Genomic DNA, 24740 nt, shown 5'->3' on the forward strand with positions numbered 1-24740 from the left:
AAATGCCTTTGTTTTAAATATTTTAGCCTTGTCTGCATTTCTTCCATTTCTAGCAGATCCAGATGATTTTTTAAATTGTTTGCTTATTTTCAGCATGTTCTTATTACCAGTGCTTTTATGTTCTTGTTCCAATGCCCTTATTTTGTCTGTTATTTTCTTTATAGAATTTTGTTTTCCTTTTTTCTTTCTTGTAGCTTCAGCCAGTAAAGTCCCCCTAATGTGAACATTACTAGCCTCCGATGTTAATGATGCTGTAGTATCATTAGTAAGGAGCCCTGTGGCACAGAGTGGTAAAGCTGCAGTACTGCAATCTGGGCTCTCTGCTCATGACCTGAGTTCGGTCCCGGCAGAAGCTGGGTTCAGGTAGCCGGCCCAAGCCTTCCATCCTTCCGAAGTCGGTAAAATGAGTACCCAGCTTGCTGGGGGGAAAGTGTAGATGACTGGGGAAGGCAATGGCAAACCACCCCATAAAAAAAAAAAGTCCTCTGTGAAAACTTCATGAAGTGTCCTGACCCCAGAGTCGGAAATGACTGGTGCTTGCACAGGGGACTACCTTTACGATTAGTATCATTAGTATTATTGATGCTGAAATATTTTATTAGATCTTCCTTACATTTTTGTTTTACTTCATTTTGTGGTAGGAGTGTATCATTTAATCGCCATCTCTTTTATTTTTTGTTTCCTCTCTTCCAAGTTCTATTGGATTATGATCTGCTAGAGTCTTTGATAAGACTTCTGCTTTTCCAACTTTTGCAGTTGTTTTAGATATTTAGCACATGTCTATTCTTGAATATGACTGATATCTGTCCAAGTGAAACATAAAGTCTCTTTCCTAAGAATGGAAAGTTCACCAGATGTCCTCCAATTCTAACATTGCCATATATTTGAATACATTATTTGGTAATTTTCTGCCAAGGATTGAGAACACCATTCATATATCTGAGGATCAGGCTTTCACCTTCATGGAAGTCTAATAGCATTTTTAGAAGTTTTCATAAAATTCATTTTTATTGTCATTTGGTGCATATTGGAACAAGAACATAAAGGCATTGGTAATAAGACAAGCAGAAAACGATCAAACAATGTCACTGTCCAGAGTTGTTCTTCTTGTAGTGTGATCTTCTGAATAAGATATCTTCCATTCTGATCTTTTAATTCTCCAGGTATTTCAAAACTTTGATTGTTGATATAAATTACTACACCTTTTTTCTTAGATCATACGGAAGCACTATAAAGTTTGCCCCATCTTCTGCAATTTAATAGATGTTCTTGATTCTTCTTTCTTAGTTCGTTAAGACTTGCTGAAATTATTTTGAGCTCATTCATTTTTTTTTCTCCTTTCCTTTCTTTTTTCCCTTATAGTTTTTCTTTGTCTCCTTCTCCTTCTTTAGGAGAGGGCCCAGAGTTATCTGATAGCTTTGATCACTATCTGGTTTCAGTTCTTGTAAAAGTTCTGGTGTCCGTTGTAATGTTATTATTTTCCTACCCTTCGTCAGAAATATTTCTAAAGCACATAGAATTTGCCAACGGTAACTTATGTTTTTCTGTCAAAGCGCTCATCAGGTTTCCAAATTCTTTCCGTTTCTTGATTCTGTTCAGTGGAAGAGCCTGAAAAATTTCAATTTATTGACCTCCATTTTAAGAGGCCCTTTACTGTGTTGTGATAAAATTGTGTCTTTTGTGTGTGCGTGTGAGTGGAAGAGACCGGTATGTCTCTTGCTTGTCTGGCGCATCTTGAATTGATTCTGAAAATTGATTCTGAAAATTAAATGTTAAGACTAGGTATATAAAAAATAAATTTCTATCTCCCCCCCCCTCCTTCACCCAATAAAAACTATGTAATAAACTTTGGCCTGGCAGCACTCTCTGGGTGACTTGATGCTGCCTGATTGGCTGGCATGACTTAAGTAGGCTTGGCTTCTTGCTCCTGTTCAGCCGCAGGTCCCTCCACGACAGCCAGTGCGACAGAGCAGTTCGCACTTCAGAGCATGGTCTGCCAGACCCAGCTTCTTGCTGTGGGAGCTGACTGGATGACTTTGGATCAGTCACAGACTTTCAGCCCAGCCTACCTCACAGGGTTGTTGTGCAGATCAAAAGGGGGAGGGGAGAATGATGTAAGCTGCTTTGGTCCCCCCCCCCCCCCCCCGTGGAGAAAGACTGTCCTTTTCCTAGGTAAAGGGCACAGGGAGGGGGAAAAGATGGAAAGCTGAAGTCAGAGTGGCAGCTAAAGGTAGGTTGATGGTTGGCTGAGAAAGAGATAGGGTTGCCAACTCCAGGTTGGGAAATTCCTGGAGATTTGAGAGGTGGAGCCTGGAGACGGTGGGGTTTGAGGCAGGATGGGACCTCAGACAGGTACAATGCCATAGATGCCACCCTCCAAGCCAGCCATTTCCTTCTGGTGAACCATTGTTGCCAATCTCCAGGTGAGGGCTGGAGATCACTCAGAATTACAACTGCTCTCCAGATGGCAGAGATTACTTCCCCTGGAGAAAATGGCTGCTTTGTTGGGAAGATTCTGTGTCATTATACCCTGCTGAGGTTGCTTCCCTCCTGCTTTGGTCTACACCAAACTTGTTCAACCTGCGGCCCAAGGGCCACATGCAGCCCAGGATGGCTTTGAATGTGGCCCCAACACAAACTCATAAACTTTCTTAGAACAGCACCTGGAACTGTGTGCTGCAGTGGCAGCAGATCCTGGGACTGAGGCTACATCTGGTTGCTTTTTCCTCCTGCTTGCTTTTCCCCTCTACCACCAGAGAGGGCTCCAGAGCTGACACAGAGCATGTGTGCGTGAGTGCTCTTCCTTTGCTCCTGGATGCTCTCCAGGTCTTCTTTCCCTCATTCTCGCAGGTGCCTGCTAAAGGCTGAGTGTGAGAATGAGGGAAGAGGGAGAAGGGAAGGGAAAACATTGATTTACTTTTCTAGAGCCACAACATGGAGAGGAGACAACTGGAAGGTGATACGATATCCATCTTCAAGTACTTGAAAGGCTGCCATGTAGAGCAGGGGTCCCCAACCCCCGGTCCATGGACCGGTCCCAGTCTATGGCCTGTCTGGAACCGGTTCACGAAGACTGCCCCCCCCACAGCGCAGTGCAGCCTGCTGCCCCCATCTCTCCTCGTGCGCCTCCACCACCACTCTCCGTTTTAAGGCAGAAGAAAGGGTGGTGAAGCGCCGCCTTTCCCGGCTCCTTAAGGGCTGACCACCCCCATCCCAGCGCCAATCTCAGCGGGAAAAACCTTTGTAGCAGCGGACGGCAACCCACTGAAGAAGCGGCCCTGCCCTTGCCTGCTCTCCACTTCCTTCCTGGGCGTGGGAAGGAAGTGGGGTGGAGACAAGGGCGGTGCCACTTCTTCAGCAGGTTGCCCTCCGCTGCCACAAAGGTCTTTCCCACCGAGATTGGCGTGGGGGGAGGCAGTCAGCCCTTAAGGGGCCGGGGAAGGTGGCGCTTCACCACCCTTGCTTCTGCCTTAAAACAGTAGAAACGGAGGGTGGTGGAGGAGGCGCCACAACGAGAGACGGGGCAGGAAGGCTGCACAGCCGCGGAGGGGGTGGCGGGGAGGATGCACAGCTGCCGGGGGGGTGGCAGGGAGTCTGCACGGCCGCGGGGGCATGATGGGAAGGCTGCACGGCCGCAGGGGGTGGTGGGGCTGAATTTGATGCCCCCACCCTCCCAGCCCTGGGGCCATGGTGGGTGGGCTGGCCCTGGTGCCGGTCCCCAGCACTACAAAGGTTGGGGACCACTGATGTAGAGGATAGTATGGACTTCTTTTCTGTCGCCCCAGAAGGTTGGACCCAGAACCAACAAGTTGAAATTAAATCAAAAGAGTTTCCAGCTAAATATTAGGAAGACCTTCCTGACAGAGCGGTTCCTCAGTGGAACAGACTTCCTTAGGAGATGGTGGCCTCTCCTCCTTTGGAGGTTTTTTAAGAGAGGCTAGATAGCAATGCTGATTTTGTGACTTTAGGCAGATCATGAGAAGGAGGGTAGGAAGGGTTGCATCAGTGTTTAGTTCTTGTGGCCCCTTTCTACACACCCGAGGAAATGCTGTTCACCACTGTGGTGTCAGGCGGCAATTTTTCTCCCGACCAGTTTGACCAGGGATTCTGGAGGTGGTGGGGTGTTCCCCCCCCCACACACACACATCTTCTGAGCAAGGAGCAGGGCTCACTGGGGATATGGGTGGGAGGAGGTATTGCCTGCATTGTGCAGGAGGTTGGACCACAGGACCCTGGAGGTCCCTTCCAACTCTATGATTCTATGTTACACATTTTGTTGCAGGTCTCCTCTTTTATATCAAATTAAAATAAGGGTTACAAAAATGATACATTTATGCATTTTTACACATTGATCTGTTTTAAGAGTAGAAAGCATTCATCATCTCTGGCCAAGCAATTGCATCTCTTCCCTGTTTGGGGAACAAAAGGGAATCAATAACCTGGGAATCAATATCCAGTACAAAAACAATATATGACTTTTTTGGACTCTCTGCTTCTGCTGACTTGGCAACTGGATTGCTTTGTTTGTTTGGTGCATTAACGGGCATCCTGGATACAATCACGTCAACCAGAATTCTGGGAGATCTCCAGCCCCCATCTAGAGGTTGGCAAGCCTACAAGTGGCCCAGGTGAAAAGGGCCAGATCTCTCTGGTGTGTAACGTCAGATGCTGCACTTTTACTGAAGTTCTTTGCAATCGTTGTGGGAGATCACTGAGAGCTCTGTATAAAAATGGGATGTATTGGGGGTGTGAGTTCTTTGTTTAAATTATTTCTAGGCTGTACTCTCAGCTGGAAAGCTTTTAAGGCAGCCTACCAAAATAGCATTAAAATTTGGTTGTATGTGTTGCTGTATGCTTATAAAACAGACCAGACAGTTGAAGATCATTGTGTGGATGGAGACCAGGAAGTTAAGAGATTAAGGAGGAGTTTCTTAGTGTGATTTATTTTTTCCAGTAGTATTTGTTGTGGGCAGGGCCGGTGCATGGGAGTAGGCAACTGCCTAGGGCGCCAACTTCCAGCAGGGGCGGGTGCCCCCTCCCTGCTTGCGCCGCCCCCGAGCCTTGGACTGGCTTCCTGTCTGTAGCACCCACGGACTGGCTTCCGCAACTCCTTAAAGCCAAGAAAGAATGGCACTTACACTCTGCAGTGCCCGATTAACTCGGCGAGCGCTGCGGAGTGAAAGCGCCGGCCGGGAGTGTTTTTCAAGGCTTTAAGGGTTCGGGGGAGCTCCCCCAACCCCTTAAAACCTAGAAAGAACAGTGCTTCCACTCCGCAGTGCCCACCCAACTCAGAGAGTGCTGCGCTGGGGATGAGCCGAGTACCCTGCGTGATGACATCACCTTAGGGTGACATCATCATGCCGCACGGACGTAACATTTAATCATACCGGGGAGGGGGCGCATTGGGGTTCTGCCTTGGGCGGCAGAACACCACTCACCGGGCCTGGTTGTGGGAATATGCAGGCTGTACATGAGTTGTGAACACAGGGCTTTTTTTGTAACAGAAAATCCTTTGCATATTAGGCCACACACACCGATGTAGCCAATCCTCCAAGAGCTTACAGGGCTCTTAGGACAGGGCCTACTGTAAACTCCAGGATGATTGGCTACATCAGGTTTGTTTGTGTGGCCTAATATGCAAAGGAGTTCCTGCTGCAAAAAAAAAAAGCCCTGGGTGAGGAAGAGAATTTTTTCCTGTCTTGGTTTTCCACTTCTTGTTTTTCAGCCAGCCATGTATGTGTCTGTGGGGAGGGGGGATGCATTGACTACTTATATCTCAGTTGGTAATGGTGCTGGTGTTCATTAGTTCTGTTGCCAAATGATAGGGGCTGGAGGTATCATTCATCACTTTAACGTATACATTTTTTGTGTCCATGTGTGTATTCCCCTCCCCCATAGAATAACTCTGTGTAACCAATGTGTACAAGACTGTGATTAGAGCACAGGTGTGTGATTCCCATATTTACATGATTTTGTGTTCTTTCTCTTTAGATTAAAATATGTAATGGTCTCATTACAGTAACTGGGAAAGGTAAGAGGTTGTTCCCATGGCATCTTGCTCCATTTACTAACCAGATTCCTTCTGTCACTTGCATGAAGCTGAAACACCACTTGCTGGGGCAGCTGTCTTTCTTTTGGGCTGAGTCCTGCACCAATTGAAGGGGCCCCTTGCTATGCCCACCTTGCTTCCCAGCCAGCTCTAAGAATCCTGTTGCTAGCATCTCTTTGCCCTTGCATGTCTCAACTTCACAGAAAAACATCCCCCCCCCCCCCCCCACTCTTCTGTTCCTGTTTGCTTCAGGCAGAATCTGACACCAACACCTGCCACGGTGGAAAATGTCTTTGTTGATTTGCACTTTTGTTTGAATTGCTGCAGGGGAGCCAATGGGCTTTAAGGCTGCTTTCCTTTTTTGTGTTGTGCTTAAGCACCCTGGAACAGGATCTTGAGATGGCGCTGATAAGGAGCAGCACGTGCTGCTCTGGTCCTTTACATCCTCTAGGCTCTTTTTCTGGGAAGGGCAGATTGCTGAGCTGGGGCCAATGAATGAAACAGCTGGGGGAGGAAAAAATCAACAAAAGAAGGGAAAACACAGGCTGCCCTGAACCTGGCAATTGCCGGTATCATTTCAGAGCCAGAGAGCAGGCTGGCCGCACGCCAGGTGTGACCTTTGCAGTCTGGTTGGTACTGCTTGTTTAGGTAATTCCCAGCAAAGGAAAGAAGCTGCCCGGCAGTGGAGCCGGGAGTGGATGGGTTGCTGCAACACAAAGCCACCTCCCAAAGACATGGAACCAAGGAGGCTTAAAGAATAACATGTCAAGCAGCTAGGTCATCGGGTTGAGGGATGATTCTCTGTTGCACCCATACACCAGCCAAAAATTCCCCCTACCTTGTTGATGGCTTGTTCAGGGTTATCCTTAAAAAAGCATTGTGTTTCAACACCTAATATGCACTTATTGGTAATAGGCTTTCAATCCTTTTACAGTCTGGTTGCAACTTCATTACCGCAAAATGGTTTCATTGAAGTTGATGGAACTTCCTTCCTAGTAATATGAAGGTTTTCTTATCCTAAGAGAGAAGTCGTGAACAATATGCAAGCCAAAGTGTCCTTTAAGAGCAGACTGACAGACAGTCTTGCTGCTTTGTACTGAACTGAGGACCTTTGCACTGGCTCTGGTACATTCGTATGTTCTTTATTAGAGGTAGGACTGGGTATTGCTCATTTCCAGAGTGGGGCTGCGAAGGAAGGAAGGAAGGTGCCAGCAGCAGAGCCAAGAGTGACTGGATGGGTTGCTAAGGCACCAAATTAACTTCTTTACAAAGCCATCTCCCAAAGCAATGGAACCAGGGAGGCTAGCTCTATGACGGACAAGAATATTTCATTTATGTATTTATTTATTTTGATTTTTATTCTGCCCTCCGTACAAGTGGACTCAGGGTACATTACATCAAGAAGTATACAGTAGATTAAGCACAATAGTTCAATAACTTAATACAGTTAAAACGTTAGTTAAAACACAGACAGCAATTAAAATGTGATTAACTCAAGCCGGAGCCACTGGATTATTGAAGATCTTAAAAACTGGCCAGATAGAAAGAAGAGCTGCGGTCTGGGAGGCCAGCTTGATTAAAATTCCATATTCTGTGGCAAAATGAAACTCCGGGTCAGTCTATTCAGCCCCAGATGGCTTACCAGTGAAACTCCTAGAATATTTGTATCAGACTTCTACCTTCCACAGTTCTTTGCTCCTTCTGCAGCTGTTGCCTCCCCATCAATCAAGACCCATTTAGAGGCAAGGAAGGAGGCAGGTTTTGCAGTTAAGCCCTTGGCAGGGGGAGGTTTTGACTGATGGAATGTGTGATCTTGACAGGCTCACTGGAATGTGCCATTGCAAAGGGCAAAGTGTGACTGCCCTTTGCTTGCTTGTTTGCATTGCACAGCTTTTTCAGATGCACAGGAGTGCTCTTGTTGGGGGGGAGGGGCTTGCGTGATCAGTTTTGCTTGAGCTTGCTCGTTTGGGGGAAATAGCATTATTTGGGCCATCTGTCAGTCTTCTCAGCTGCAGGAATGTGAAACACAGCAGCACCCACCCTTGGCTTCTCCAGAGGGAAAGTATGGCACCTTAACAGTTCCGTCGAAGTCCTACATATTTCATGCACAGTCATGCTGTTTGCTTGCTTGCTTTACATTTACATTTATAATTAACTAAACACTGATAAGTAAACAGTCTGAATCCTCATTTACTCAATAAATGCCTAAGTGAGCAATTAATGGAAACCATTTTTTCATGAGATATTAACAGCATAGCCCTCTATGCTGGACCCATTCCAGTCTGTCTTCTGCCCTGGCTCTGATCACCCTCATAGATGACTTCTGGAGGCATCTGTTCTATGGCGGGTCAGCTCTACTGTTGTTACTTGACCTGGCATTTGACACACTCAGCTACGATCTTATGGCGCACCACCTTGCTAAGATGGGGATACGAGGGGCTGCTTTGTGGTGCCTCATCTCCTTTCTCCGCAGTCAGAGGCACAGGGTGGTGATTGGGGGAGAGGGTTTCACTGCACTACCCTTTGGTATGTGGCATCCCACACAAGGGGCAATCCTATTCCTTGCGTTATTTAACATATGCACCCCTCACCCAGTGTGTCTGGAGGTTTGGGCTGGGTTTAGTTTAGTTTAGTTTGTTTACAATTTATATCCCGCCCTTCCCACCAAAGTGGCTCAGGGCGGCTTACAGCATATAAAATCTAACATAAAAATATTACATTTAAACATTTTACACAGTTAAAACATTAAAAAAGCATAACAGCAGTCTAATAAAACTACACTCAGTTTTCAATGCCGGTTAGTTATAAGCCAGCCGGAAGAGGGCTGTCTTGCAGGCCCTGCGGAACTGGGCACAAGTTGTCACCCAGCTGTATCTGTTAATGGACAACTAACCAGATGCCATCCCAGAGGTTCTGGCTCGAGCATTGGAGGCTGTGACTGGCTGGTTGCAGCAGAGCCATCTGAAACTTAAATCCATCAAAGCCGGAGGTCCTATGCTTGAGTCACAGAGGTGTGGAATCAGGGATCCAGCTCCCAGTTCTTGGTGGGCTGCTATTGATGCCAACACCAGTGGTGAGGAGCTTGGGCATGGTCTTAGATGCTTCACTTTCTATGGAGGCCCAAGCCCCCTCCAGCCCCACCCACCTCACAGGGTGTTTGTGGTGGGGGAGGGAGATAAAGGAGATTGTGAGCCGCTCTGAGACTCTTGAGTGGAGGGCGGGATATAAATCCAATATCTTCATCTTCTTCACTGAATAAAACAACTCCTGTGCCTGAAATGTAGTGGGGTGGGGGGGAGAACTGCTTTGTCACTGACTGCCCATCCAGCACCCAGGCCTCTTCTCCCCCAAAGCCCATGGAGGCCTCTAAGAAGTTAACCAGAGAATAACTAGAAGGGGCCTCGCGCAAAGGCAAGGATGGTGCTGCAATGGCTCATGCCCCCACTGATGAGGGGATAGTGAGAGACGATCATTGGACAGCAATGGCAGAGACTTCCAGTGCCAGGAAACGGGAGCAACCTGCTGTGAATGGTGCCAAGTGGCAGGTTCAGAAACCCCAAGGTGAGAACATGGGGAACTTTGTTTTGTGTCCCAGTTGTATTAGAGAACCCCAAGTTAAACACCAACGTATGTGTACAAGCACTGCTGGACTCGGGGTGCACCCAAGACTTCATTGCCCCCTCTGTAGTCACGGGACTAGGAGTAAACTCAGTGGACCTCCCTGAGCCCATTCACTTCGAGCAGATGGATGGATTGACGATGTGGGGAGAACCATGCACCTTAGAGACTGCGCCTATCCCAGTGGGGATTGGAAGGCACTGGGAAGAACACACTTTTGTAGTGTCCCCCTCAACGAGCTTTCCAGTGGTGTTGGGGGGGCAGTAGTTGAAGGACCACGACCCCTATGTACATTGGAGCGAAAAAAGACTATATTTTCCAGTTTACTCTTAAGCACCTCCCTGGCAAACACAGCTTCTCGGCCAGTGCCTTGTCCTACCTTCCACAACATAAGAAACACACCTGGGACCCTGGATGGGGCCCCCACCCCCCCTCTCCCTGAGAGGGTCTGTTTAACTAGAGAAGAGGTGAGTGAGATCCCCCAGGAGTATACAGACAAGCTCAGTGTTCGGAGAGTGAGGCTGACAAACTGCCCCCCCCCACCACATACAGGGCTACTGATTGTGCTATTGAATTGATCCCAGGAGAGCCCCTGCCAAAAGCCAAATTGTTCAATGACATCCTCAGAAAAAGCAGAGGTTAGGAAGATTTTAGACAAAAACTTGGCTAGTGGATTCGTATGTCCCGCTAATTCCCCACACGTAACCCCGGTATTGTTCCAGAAAAAGAAAGATGAGAGCCTGCGATTGTGCACAGACTACAGGGGGCTGAATGCGGTGTCCATGTCTAATGCCTATCTGATACTGCTGATCGCATCCAGAGCACGTGAAGTGATGATATCGCTTTACTCTGCTCTGGTAAGACCTCACCTGGAGTATTGTGTTCAGTTTTGGGCACTACATTTCAAGAAGGATATAGACAAGCTGGAACGGGTCCAGAGGAGGGCAACGAAGATGGTGAGGGGTCTGGAGACCCAAGTCCTATGAAGAAAGGTTGAAGGTGTCATGAGCCCTGAGGAGGGGGAGCTGGAATGGTTAACAGACCAGGAAGAGCCGGCAGTTGGCCCATCAATTACACCCTCCTCATTCCAGGCACTCACGCCGGCTGTTGACAATTAGTCTCCTCCAAGCTCTCCCCCTCCCATCTCAAGAATGCGCACCCATCTTCAACGGACGCTGGCAGAGCGCAGACGTGCAGCACGCCAAGGCTTCCAATCTATTAGCCCTGAATACTAGAAGAACTACGGCCACCCAAGGAGCCAGCTGATTGAGGCTCCTATATAACTCACGCCCGGGACTTGGCAACCTTGTGGAAGCAACGAGTCGATTCCCTGGCTCACATCCATGCTCCTTCCTGATTCCAGTTCCTGACCGGTTTGAATTCCTTGGCACCCTGGCCCTTTGGCTTTGGACACTGACCTCTCCTTCTGGTTTGCGATTTTGCTGTGGTGACTCGGCTCCTGACTGACTCCTTGAACTTTGACTTCAGACTGGCTTTAGACTCCCTCCTGCCTGCACCCCGAGACATGACAAAAGGAGCTGGGCATGTTTAGCCAGGAGAGGAGACAGCTGAGAGGTGATATGATCACCATGTTCAAATACTTGAAGGGCTGTCATGTAGAGAGGATGGTGTGGAATAGTTTTTTGTGGCCCCAGAAGGTAGGACCAGAATCAATGGGTTCAAATTAAATCAAAAGAGTTTCCGGCTCAATATTAGGAAGAACTTTCTGACAGAGCCATTCCTCGGTGGAACACGCTTCCTCAGGAGGTGGTGGGCTCTCCTTCCTTGGAGGTTTTTAAACAGAGGCTGGATGGCCATCTGACAGCAATGAAGATCCTGTGAATTTAGGGGGAAGTTTTTGTGAGTTTCCTGCATTGTGCAGGGGGTTGGACTAGATGACCCTGGAGGTCCCTTCCAACTCTGATTCTGTGATCAAAGACTTGTTAAGAGAAGTTGTAAAAGGAAAAAACTTTACTAAGTTGGACTTAAGAGATGCATATTTCTGAGTCAGGATCAAGGAGGGGGACAAATGTAAGGTGGTGTTCAATACCCCATTCAGGCAGTTTGAGTATCTAGTCATGCTCTTCAGGTTACGGGAGGCCCAAGAGTGTTCATTAATCTTATCAATGAAGTGTGAAACAAGTTTCTCACAAGGGCGTAGTCATTTATCTTCATTACATGTTGATATATTTGTAAGATCTCCTCTCTCACATAAAGTTGGTGAGAGAGGTCCTTGCTACTCTGTACAAGCACAAACTGTTTGCTAAGTTATTTAAATGTGAGTTTCACAAAACATAGCTAGACTTCCTGGGGTACTGACTGTCTCAGGAGGGGCTCGGGATGGGCCCTGCCAAAATCCAAGATGTTGTAGGGCAGGAGGCCACTGCTACCAGAAGTTCGCAATCTTCTACAGACCATTCCTAAAAAAACTTTGTTCAGGTTGTGTTGCCACTTACTGATCTGTTAAAAACAAAGGGAAAGAGACCGTAGTGTAAAAAGCAGAGGCTAAGTTGGACTGCTCAATGCCAAGAAGCCTTCAAACACCTAAAGAAGCTGTTTATGTTGGAGCCAGCGCTACAGCACCCCGATGAAGATAAGCCCTTTGTGGTCCGAGTTGATACCAGTGACGTGGCAATGGGCAGTGTCAGATTACAGAGAGGGGTAGACGGTCACTCTCTGTGTGCCTATGTATCCCAAACATTTGACGAGATTGAGCGGAACTGGTTAGTGTGAGACAAGGAGGCAGTGATGGTGAAATTGGTGCTAGAAACATGACTGCAGTGATTGGAAGGAACCGTTTCATTGGTAAGAGCTCCTTCCAATCAGGAGCCGTTTGAAATTTGAACTGATCACAGAAACTTAGAAGAATTAAAGGCTCCTAGGGAAATGGGTGTCAAACAGGTTTGGTGGGCTTAATGCTTTTTGAGGTTCTGGTTTACTTTTAAGCACCTCTCTGGCAAACATAACTTCCTGGCTAATGCCTTGTCCCACCTTCCACAACATGAGAGCCAAAGGGAGGAGGTGATTGACTCCTTGTTCACACCTGCCCAGTTGGGAGGGGCCATAATCACCAGAAGCCAGGCCAAATTGGAGCCACCTCCCCCATTAACCTTCAGGTGGAACGGATTAGGGAAGTCACAGAGGGGAAGGAGGAGGCTGACTGGAAGAATTAGCTTGAGTGCTGGGCAGAGACAGATGCTTATATAAGGACAATTGATTATATGTCCCGGAGGTAAAATCCTTAAAAACTGTCATGATAATAAAACTGCTGGATATTTTGGGTATGTCAAAACACTGCTCTTAATACAATGACAATTTTTGCGTCCAAAGATGAAAAAAGACATCTCACAATATGTCACCTCATGCCCCATGTGCATCATGGCCAAGAAAGGGGGGGGGGGTACTGTACTTTTTAGAGATGGCATCGAAGCTGTCGTCTCGGACTGAGGGGCCCAGTTCATTGTCCAGTTCTGGAGAGAATTCTTAAAACTCAATGGTATTGAACAGGGTCTGAGCTCAGGTTATCACCCGGAAACGGGTGGGCAATTGGAATGGGTCAACCAAGTCCTTGAACAGTTCCTAGTGTGTTATATGAACTACCAGCAAGACAACGGGGTGCAGTTCCTCAGTAATAACACTGAGCACGCCTCCACCAAGGTCACCCCATTCCAAACAGTGCAAAGGTATGAGGGAAAGCTCTTACCATGTTTGCCGAGAGCGGAGGGATGCATCTCAAAGCGGAAGTGTGCTGGAGTGGTGGTCCAATCTGGCATTGAAATGGGGAATGATCAGCTAGACAGAGCTAGACAAAGCCCAAGCTGATAAGAAACGGGTCCCCTTGTGGGAAATAAAAGTGGGGGACTCGGTCTATATTTCGACCAAAAACGTAAAGGGGCTGCAGCCCACCCAAAAGTTGGGCTGGAAATTTATTGGACCGTTCAAAGCGAACTGCTGGGAGACAGGTCTAATCTGGTCTCCCTGGGCAATGCTGATAGGCACCAACCAAATAGAGGATTTGACTACTGAGGCCTGAGAAAGAACTGTATATTATTCAAAAGACTTTTTGCAGGTGCAGGAAAGTCAGTAGCCGTTGTCCCCTCCTCTGTAATAGCTGATAACTTTTGATTGTACTCCAGCCTGGCAAGACCCAGACTAGTAATGACTTGCCATGTGATGTTTGCTTTAAGCATCATCATTATAACTTCTTTTGATCCCAGTCAAGAAGTCTCGTGATTGAACCTGGGCAAAACCTTACACTCTGAGCATCAGTGGGGTAACATGCGTGAGTAAGCCTTTTATGTTCTGACTGTCAGATAGTCTGACTTGGAAGCCTATGAGCAGCAGGCAGTTCCTCTGAAAAACATTACAGGGAGCAGCCAATTGGGATTAGGGCACAAAATACCTGTGGGACAATGGTGTTGTTGAATTATCTTGTGTGTTGCATGTGTGCGAAGTGCCATTAGGTCACAGCCAACTTTGCTCTGACCTGGATAGCCCACGCAAACCCAATCTTGTCAGATCTCAGAAGCTCTACTATGCTGCCTCTCATCTTCAGAGGTAGCCGGGTGAAAAAAAAGTAGGACAAAGGGACAGATGTTCACACAGAAATGCATGGAGAGGGCAAGAGAGTCTTATCAAAGTAGTTTCACGGATATATGAAAGTGCATTGCTTCAGCACAAGGTTGAATTCCTTTAATGGCTGAACTGATAGGCTAGTTTCTGCCAACACTCAATCAAAGAGTATGATAGGAACAATAGCACCTACTAATTTTCCCTGTGGTATCTGGCAGCACTAGATGAGCTCTGGGTGCTTATTAGGAGGCTCCCTGGTAGGGAAAACAATGAGCTGCCATTTGAAAAGCAGCCCTGGCCAGCAAGCTGCTTTGCACCTGAGCAAACACCAGATCCACTGACTGGGAGGGACTGTGTTCCAAGCTGCTGGTTTGGAGCCCTTTTGACCCATGTTTCTGCCCACAAGTATCTTTGTCACAAAGAGTGGCACTAGCAAAGAACTCTTGCCAATGAAAACATTCTACATTATTGCAGTATTAGACATTATGGGGAAACAGTGATCCTCTTTAGATGGAACTCATGTTCCCTGCCAAACACAGAACTGTTCCACCACATTATGGGACTATTGTCCATGATCTATTACACATGGCACTTGTCCTTCCCAGCAAAACAGCATGCCGTTAAATCTCCATACTCATCAGCTAAGAGAGTGCTGTAATTTATTTAATGTATGATGCCTTTACAAACAACCTACCTATTTTTGGAGCGGCCTTTTTATTTTTCCTCTTGTGCATGCAGGGTTAGCTAGCTAATCCTAGCCATGTACCCACAGAGAAGAAGAAGAAGATATATCCCGCCCTCCACTCCGAAGAGTCTCAGAGCGGCTCACAATCTCCTTTACCTTCCTCCCCCACAACAGACACCCTGTGAGGTGGGTGGGGCTGGAGAGGGCTCTCACAGCAGCTGCCCTTTCAAGGACAACCTCTGCCAGAGCTATGGCTGACCCAAGGCCATTCCAGCAGGTGCAAGTGGAGGAGTAGTGGGGAATCAAACCCGGTTCTCCTGGATAAGAGTCCGCACACTTAACCACTACACCAAACAGGGAAGACAGGGAGACCTTTCCCTGTCCCAGAAAGAGTTCCATGTTGGAGTAGGGTGGCAAGTAATTAGAGAATCTGAGCAGGAAAGACCTGGGAATTAAAATATGGTATTTTAGCTTTGGTGCTAAGTGGCTGACCTAAAAGCTCAAGAGGCAAACTCTTTCCAGGCAGAGTCCACCTGTCCACACCCCACACCCCAAATCTTTTTCTCCACTCAGCCCAACTCGCTCCTCAGAGTCTGCTAGCATGATGACAAAGCAAGGGATAAGGGAGCTTATGTAAGTGTGACATTTTTCCCAAGCAAAGATACTACATAACACTGACAAAAAAAACACCTGGATTTATAAATGAGGAGAAAGAGATGAGCAGTGATTGGCTGAGAGGTTTTCTTTATTTTAGGCTCCGAGGAGGCACATCAAGAATCTTCTGCTGTTGATGATTTTCTTACAATCCTCCATTTTCAGAGGAATTTGCATGAAAGACTTTGGTTCAGTTGTAATAAAAATATTTATTTATGAAAGAGTTGCAGGCAGATTGGCAGCATTGTTTGAAAATACTTTACTAGGAGTAAGCTGATGAAATGGCATTTGCATATGCTGAGCTCTCCCGGGTCCTCCGAGCCACAGTGGCAATAACTGTGTTCAGTTGCAGCATGCATGTTTCAATTCTTTGGAGCACTGATTATAATTGCGCTAGGGAAAGGCAAGAGTTGCATGCTCCCTCTCTGGTGTATACACATCCACGCAGTCTTTAAATATGCACTTTTATCTTTTAAATAACCAGCTCCTCATCTCCTCTTGCTGAAGAGAGAGAGAGATGTAGCGCTGAATGTTCGACATAATTGCCTTTGGGGGGATGACTGATTGGGAACTTAGGTAAAATGGCAATATGTAAACAGACGCTGCCTTCATTATATATTTCAGAGAATCACAGAGGTTTATGTGAACTACTGAAAGGAAATATGGGGAAGAGATTTGCCAATGAACCTCTGTAAACAAAGCACATAGTACCATTGTCTAGCTATAGTTGGAAAACAACCCTGAGCCCTTGAATGCAAAACGAGATGATCACTTGCCCTCAGGACATCAGGTTTCTCCCATATCTGATTGGAGGGAGAGGACAGTCAGTCATCGCAGAAGTAGAGGGGGGAAAGGTCTTAAGATAAACGATTGTGTGGGCAATACAACCAAAATTTCAAACATAGTTTTTTGTAATAGTAAAAATTAAAGCCAGGGGCTTTCAGTGCTGTTCTTTATGCCTCACTGTGGGAAGAGTGAAGAGGAGACTGGAAGGCATAATGCTTCCAGGACAGATTTTGGAAACACTGCTCTGTTTTTTTCTTAGGTCAACAGTTTATCTAGATCAGTCCTTGTTGCTGCATGTCTCATATAGTTTGATAACTGATAGCAATATACTTGCTTTTGCCTTTGATGCTTTCACCCTTGGATAAGGCAATTCATACCTTATTATCTTCAAATACGGTTACTGGTGCAGGCTCTTCTATCCCAAAGTATTTCAGTAGATTCATAATCCATTCAAGTTAACCACAGGCATTTGCTGCAGATATTTATTTATTTAGAAAACTTATATTCCGCCCTTTCCCGTAATGGGCTCAGAGCGGATCACAACATAGATGAGACAATAAAACCAACAAGGCAAATTTAAAGCAATACAATAAAACCAAAACAACAGAACGATAAAACTAAATAAGATGCATCACCGATGGAAAGGGCACATCCCACAAAATACAGTTTTTGTCCCAGTTGTTGACTAGTCCACTAATCAGTTATCAGATATGTATTCTGCCTCCGTTGTTGACTAGTCCAGTTAATCAGATTAGAAAAACAGATAGCCATGTACTGGCTTACGTTCAGTCACATCTTTGGCCCAGTCAGCATCCATATATCCAGTCAGTCTTGAGCTGTCAAAAGTTGATAATTTCCATTTCATATCAGCTGTATTATTAAGATATCTGATCAATCTCTTTATATGTGGTGACTTGGTGAACTGGTCTTTATGCTTAGTGTTCCCACAGGTGCTGAAATGTCAGGTCTAGAAATTGTACTCAAGTAGAGAAGTTTGCCAATTATCTCTTTGTTTAGTTTGTTGTTTTTAAGTAACACTCCATCTTCAAGTTTAAGCTAAGTGGGTTCAAGTGGTGTACTTGCTCTTTTATCATCCTTTTGGTATAGATACTTAGCACGGTCCAATATCTTATGTTTTTGGTTCAGGAGAAAACTTCATTTTGTAGCAGTGCAGCGAATTTCTCAATCCATGCTTTGGCCTTTTATTCCTCAGGTAAATCTTAATTGAATAACGCTGTCCCAGTGTCGAGGTTGAACATGCTGCTTTTGTCTCTTATGCTGCTGTAATTAGTAGGGTCCTGAAGGTGGCGCATTGTACAACAGGTGCAAGTTGCTCAATCACTTCATCACAGTTCACCTTTAGGTTGCACACTTGCAGATAAGCCATACCTTGGAGGTAGTACTCCTCTGTTGCCCCTATGAAATTGCCTCACAGTGGTCTTTGTCTCCTCATCTGGCACTGATTGGTCTGCCTCCCCCATCTGACTGAGGGGTGCTTATTGGTTGGTGCTTCTGCAAGTCAGTCAGTCAGTATGTCACTAAGGGAAACACCATCTTCAGCTTCCTTGCTGATTTGTACTGTGGACTGTGTTGGCTTCTTAGAGCTTAAGAGTATACTACTTTCATCAGTATGTACACTGTGTTGCATTCTTTAGAAAAAAATGTTTTAGGATCTATAATCTTGCGAACTCTTCCACCTCGAGCATAACCCAAAAGCTCAGGGATCCATTCCCCCTCCTTTCTTTTCTCAGGTATATAGTCATAAACCTTTGCCCCAAAAGTCTTTAGGTATGTTTGTATCCATGCCATAAACCTCAAAAGGCAATTTTCCTGTGACTGAAGAAGGGATTCTATTGTGCAGATAGATGCAGTGTTTAAAGCTCCCCCCCGCACCCCTCCCCCCCCCCGCAGGGCTCAGGCAAGTTAGATTGCTTGAGAAGTCTTCTAGCCATTGCTATAAGAGTTTGGTTAAAATGTTCTGTAGCCCCATTTTGCTGAGGGCTGTATCCAACAGTTGTGTTATTCTCTATTCCCTCTTGTTCCAGGAACATTTAGGACTAATCGCCGCCAAACTCAGTTTCTTTGTCTGTAAACAATATCTCTGGAGCTTTATTGAATCTATTTTTTACAGCAGCAGCATAGATTTTGAATTAGCCTGAACATGGCCCTTAGATATTTTTTTTAGGTGCATGAAAACAAAACAACATTACTTTCATGAAAGTATGTACTTATTTCCTCAATCAGAGAGTTTCAGTGTTCTGATTGAGTACATCTTGTCTCTATAATGGCTAAACCGTGTGTGTGTGTGCCCCAAGCGAGAGTCAGAACAACAGCAGTAAAAGTTTCCTAAGCCTACACCCCTGGGACAGCCTTAAATCTATTGATTTGTCAATAGACAGTTCCAATACCAACTCATTATGCATATTGTTACCTACACTCTGGCGGGAGATAGGGGTAGACTTTTCTGTTGATCCTAATCTAACTAACTAGGAATTAGCATATACAAGTAAACATGTTAATTCTTTCATGACATTAAGTAAGGGACTTGCTCATTTCCCAACATTTCTTCTGCCTCAAAAATGTTTCCCTCAAGTTTCAGAATGTCAAAAACACTTGCTTACAAAGGAACCAACATCCGATTATCCCTGTACATGTGAACACAGACTTCAAGCAGCTTATACAGAAAGAAACAGTGATCTGCATATAGATAACCATTTCGCAGGAACAGTTTCCCTGGTGATGATGCAAGCTGCTGTTCTGGGAATTGCTTTATGTGACAGGAGCCTCCCGCTGAACTTTCTACTTGGCAGTCTTGTGGACAATATGCAACAATGCAATGCAATGTCCACTAGTATCTCCTAATCACACTCGCCCACCCCATCTATGTGCCAAGAATAACTTGAACACCGGGTTTGATTCCCCACTCTTCACTTACAGCTGCTGGAATGGCCTTGGGTTAGCCATAGCTATTGCAGGAGTTGTCCTTGAAAGGGCAGCTGCTGTGAGAACCCTCTCAGCCCCACCCACCTCACAGGGTGTCTGTTGGGGGAGAAGACATAGGAGATTGTAAGCCACTCTGAGTCTCTAATTCAGAAAGAAGGGCAGGGTATAAATCTGCAATCTTCTTGTTTTTGCTCATATTTTTTTAAAACACAATTTTATTAAATTCATGGGGTTTTGCTCATATTTGAGGGGCTCTATTAAGAAGACATAGTTGGTATAATCACTCTGCATTCTTCATTCCTGGAATGGTGCCAAAGACTGCCTTCAGCTATCAGGAGCAAACCACAGTTACTTTGTAATATGAAGAAGCCTCAGATCCTCAGGCTGGTATACTCTCTCCCATAGAAGGACCTGCAGTCGAAGTTTTCCTGGTTTGTGATGATGTCCAGGTCTGGCTGCCTGATTAAACTGGGGTTGAGAATCCCAGTTACTAGGGAAGAAACTCCACTTCATTGAAACATCGCCATTTGAATGGCACATTTGGATCCTCATTGAAGCATCCTCACTTGGATGGCACAGTAAATTAGAGTCAGGTCAGAGGCCAGGAAGCCTTCAGTTGCAGCTCCACATAAAAAGGGAGGACGTGTGCAGGCCTGAGCAGTAGAGGCTTCCTCATGCCGTGAACAGATTGTGGTTTGTTTGTGACATCTGAACAGAGCCTAGGTTCATCTTCATGGCTTCTGTGCAGTCCCACACAGGGACTGCCTGAGAGGAGGCCTGCCTCAGAAAAAATTTCCAGACTTTTTCCCTCCAAAACAATAACCTGACTGGGAGGAGGGGGGCTACTCCCTCAGTTCTCTTTTTGCTGAAACAGAGAGAGGATCTCGACTGCTGTCCTCTGCGTTTTTTCCTCACCTTGGTTTTGAGGCGGAGGAGATTATTCTTTCTCAACAATTTTCCCTTTTTGTCATCATGATAAATGGCCATTCTCTGTGCCTCGGCTGCCTAGAGGTTCACACGGCAAAGCTATCTGCTCTTGCTGTCGCCAGTTTCTCCTGAAGGCACATGTGGATAGAGCTGGACTCAGAAGAGCTCTCTTCAAAGGCTTTGCCTATGTGCAAGTCTCAATAGAGGCACATTCCTTCTCACTGGTGAGGTGTGGTAGACAGAGCCTCAGACTAACTGGCTCTTTTCACGAGCTTCGGCTGTATGCCAGCCTGAACAGGGGCATAGAACACGGCTTGGCATCATCGGAACCTGCCTCCTTGAAGTCATTCCCTAGGTTTATGGTCTCTGTGCCGTCAACGCCAAAGTCTTCAGACTTGACCTAGAAGCCCTTCCCTCCCATCCACCCCCCCATCTCTCAGTGCTGAGAGAAAAAGAGGCTTAGAGGCATGGCCTGGCAGAAACTCCTTGACTGAAGGAATCCCTGGCCCATCCCTTGGCTTCAAGTGAAGAAGCTCGGAGGTGTGGCCTGGCAGAGACTGTATGCCTGAAGGAAACCTTCCCCCTTTCTGCATTCTGTCAGTTCTAACCAGAAGCTTGGAAGTATGGCCTCTCGAAGGCCTGTTTTAAAGCTTAGCTATGCTTGACGGAACTTTCTCCTGGCTGTCCTCTGAGTTTCACAGTAAAATCTGTGGAGGCCTTGCAATTCTCTGTGCTTCTTTGTTTAAGGTGTTATGTGTCAGAAGGGGATTGTACCCTTTAGTTGGGGTTGTTTGAACCTCTTCCGCTCTTGTAGCTTTGGAGAGTGGCTGAAGTGGGTGGAGCTTCCCCTTGTTTTTAACCATGTTATGAGACAACAGACTACTTATGCTTAAGTCCGCTGTGCTTTATTTTACCACTCACTCTACCAGGCCTGCCTGGATTCCAGGGTCAGAACCTCTTTTGAGCTCTGCTCCAAGCCCTATTCCTGGGGTCTGGTTTTAAAAGCTGACATCGTGACACAGCAGTCTCAGTCCTTGCTGCAGTCTCTCAGCATTGATACTGTTGCCATCTCTATGGGAAACTCAGAAGTGATTAACAAGTATGCCTTTGGAGGCAAGCCTAAGTAGTTTACCAATCCTCAGAGCAAAAGTCAGTGTGGTATAGTGCTTGGACTGTTGGACTGAATCTGGAAGACCCAGGTTCAAAGCCATTTTTTGCCTGAACACTCACTGACTTTGGATGACCCCATTCTCTCCACCTGACTTGCCTTGCAAAGGTCTAGTGGGGATGAAATGGGAAAGTATGAAATGTTATAAGATGCTTTGAGTCCCTGCTAGGGATTAAGATAAACTCCACGCCAATCTTTTCAACTGGCATCTTATGTTTTCCTACTCAAAATATCTACCCCATGGGACACTCTCTCTGATGGTTGAATTGTAATTACTATCTGGTGTTACAGCCTCTACTACAATCTCTTGGCAAATTATATACTCAATTCCAGTGGCCATATCTATTGTTCTTGATAACCTACAGGTTAGAGAGCACCTCAGTCTCTAATTTAACCATTACAGGGGTATGACCGTTGTAAATGTAACCTGAATGGAAGGCAGAATTTATCTACCACAGTCTCCCTTTATGTTGTGAATCAACGGGTCAATTTGGACCCATTCTGCAGTAGCATTTGCTGCATTTTAACTCGTGGCTCCTTCCGATTCCCCCCGCATCTTCTTGATCTTTTTTTTTTTAAGAGATTGGGAAGACATGGGGGGAATTGGAGGGAACCATGGGTCAAAATATGGCTGCACACCAACTGGTGGGGAATCAGTCGCTTGATCCAGGGGAAGCAAAAGCCCAGGGGCAGAGCAACTGCTACTGTGGAATGGTCTTTTTACTATCCCATTTGAAGGGAGCTTAACACACTGTATCTCACAGCCTATATTGGTGATTTCCATGACAGATCCTTTCCATTAATCTGGATCAGTCTTTTTACACTGCCCTAGCCCATGTTAGGAATTAGCGTGCCCCATAGGGAGGCTATAAATTCTGCAGTACAATTGGTCAGATTACGGTCAACACTCTGTGGGGAATAACAGGCTTGCTGTCCGATCCTTGAGTCACTTCCTCCCCCACCTTCATATAAAGTGATGTCTCAGGATTGTCAACATGTGTTTTCCATATGCAAGATGCCAGATTCCATCCTTAGCATCATTAACTGAAGAAGTGTCTGGTAGTCGAGACTCCTTTAAATAATATTATCTATGGTGATTTACTCAACCAGACACAAAAAAGAGACTTCTCTGATCTGGTGGCTTATCCACCACATTTCCTCCAATCCATTTCCCACCTATGTCACTTAGTGGGCTCAGACCCAAGATCTTCCCCACTTGCCATCTAATGGGAGGTTGTCTGTCTCCCATTAGTTAGATTATTCACTTCTGTGGACAGAAAAAAAGACTGATTTCAAGCGATGATTGTGTATTTTGATGCACACCCGAAGAGGTCTATGTTCAGGCCTAGATTAGATGGTTCGCCAGGAACTCGTTCTCACAAGAGAGAGATATTGTCTGGCACTGCACTCCATATACACATTGGTCAGCCAATCATAGCAGTCCACAAATATGCGGACTCGCAGCAGGTGCTTTCCCCAGATACAATCCAGCTTCAACCGGCCTTCTTCCAAGGTTGCTCTGGTCTGAGCTGTCAGAAGCTGTCATAATAGATCCACCTGCTCTAGCCATGCTGCCTCTATGCTGTGCACTATGGACTCATATACTGACATGTTCAGGCCTAGATTAGATGGTTTGTAGCCTAACCTTTTGTTGACTGCGTTGCCCAGTGACTCGCAACCATGCCTGCAGACAGCCCCTCTGCCATTATGGATTGAAGTTCCCAGTGACAGAATTCCAACAGCACTCTTCATTCGGGGCTATACTTTGGCATTTTCCAATATGCACAGCTATTAATTATTTATTAATATTTAATTTATATCCCACCCTCCTTGCCAAAGGCAGGCTCAGGGTGGCTCACAGGTTAAGGCAATCAGATTAGGTGACCAAACAAAATAAAGCAACAGTAAGAATGTAAAAACATAAGAACAATTATTAAATGTCAACAGGTGTTCGTATTAGACAATTAAAATTCTAATGGTGGTAAGCAGCTAGATGGTCACTATTAGAAGTCGATATTAGATGTCCCAGGATCGCCATAGCGTGATGAGATAGATCCATTTATGGGCCTGTCCCATTGCTGCAGGTGTTGCCATTCTGAAAATGCATGGCGGAAGAGTGCCGTTTTGCAGGCCCTGCGGAACTGTGAAAACTCTCGCAGGGCCCTGACCTCCTCCGGCAATTCATTCCACCAGCAAGGGGCAGCAGTGGAAAAGGCTCTAGTTCTACTTGATTTAACCAGAGTACCATGAGGCTTCATGAATGGATGTGGCTGTTTCAGGCCAAAGTCTCTTCAATGCTGTTTAGCTCTAGAGAAAAGAAGGAAGAAGAGTGTTTTTCCTTAGATTCAGCTGGCAGGGGCACAGCGGTGTTGTCAGTCCCTCCCCCTCAAATCCTGCTGATGTCTAGGCTCAAGCTGACCTCCTCATCGTGCTGCCCCAAGGGAGTTGCCCTGTTGATTTGTCTGGTAGGACCTGTGCAAACCGGGTGGTCCATTAGAACCTAAATTGGAGTTACATTTGGATCCCATGGATTTTCCAAAAATGACACATCTTGTAGAACTGTTAACCAATGATTATGTCATTTTAAATTTTTTAAAAAATATTTTCTTTCCAACAATATTTTCAATTTTTGTAGGTTGTGTCGCTACAAGTTTGAGTGCTAATCTCAGAGCACCAGTGGCGACAGAGCGGGCAGAGACGTTGTCACCAAATTTCACAAGTGCTACAAAAAGCCGCCTCTCTGGGAAGTTGCACCGCTCTGCCAGTGTTCTCTGCAAACCTTCAACTTAAAGCACTTTCAAGACCGAAGACAGTTTCCTTTCCAAGTCTCCCTTTATATTAACTCTATTAGCGTATGAATGGAACTGGTAACTCTGAGAGCCTGTGTAATGAAGTATTTTTTTGCTATGAAATCATCATTGCTTTAAATTTTCATGTTGCTCACCTGAGAAATGCAACACGTATGTCACTTGGAACAATGAAGTCAAACTTAAGACTGTGATTGGCAAGGTTGCTATTTGACAAATTACTTTCCTTCTTGATTTACTGTAGCCACAATCTCACATCACAGGAAAAGGACGTAGACCAAAACCCAGCTTTCTAGTTTCCTGACTGTGATATTTATAATTCTGTTATAATTAAAACATAGCATCAGATTGAAGCTTATTTTCACTCAATAAAGGGAAGACTCAGTTTCGCAAAGCAAAACACTTTCTAAGTCCCACAGATGTCTAGGGAGAGATAAGCACATGCCTAATTCTTTTCTATTGAAATAAATGCAATTTAAAAATGCTTCACTTGGTTGGACACGGCCTAGCCCTGTTTAGGAGTAAGGATGA

At 45.8% G+C, this 24740-nt stretch overlaps 1 protein-coding gene across 2 annotated transcripts in view; it reads left to right on the forward strand.

Annotated features, from left to right (window-relative positions):
* Positions 1-24512, forward strand: part of RALGAPA2 (Ral GTPase activating protein catalytic subunit alpha 2) — a 380381-nt gene extending 355869 nt beyond the window's left edge. The window contains exon 39 of one of the 2 annotated variants that reach the window (XM_060253668.1): positions 24038-24512. In XM_060253668.1, the coding sequence (XP_060109651.1) occupies positions 24038-24192 (155 nt within the window). In that variant the 3' untranslated portion in view covers positions 24193-24512. Of the gene's footprint in view, positions 1-5991; positions 6037-24037 lie in introns of those variants that run through there. The other variant, XM_060253669.1, reaches the window with a different exon arrangement.
* Positions 24513-24740: the final 228 nt, after the last annotated feature.

This window comes from Heteronotia binoei, chromosome 14, assembly GCF_032191835.1.
Source record: "Heteronotia binoei isolate CCM8104 ecotype False Entrance Well chromosome 14, APGP_CSIRO_Hbin_v1, whole genome shotgun sequence".
Classification (NCBI taxonomy): Eukaryota; Metazoa; Chordata; class Lepidosauria; order Squamata; family Gekkonidae; genus Heteronotia; species Heteronotia binoei.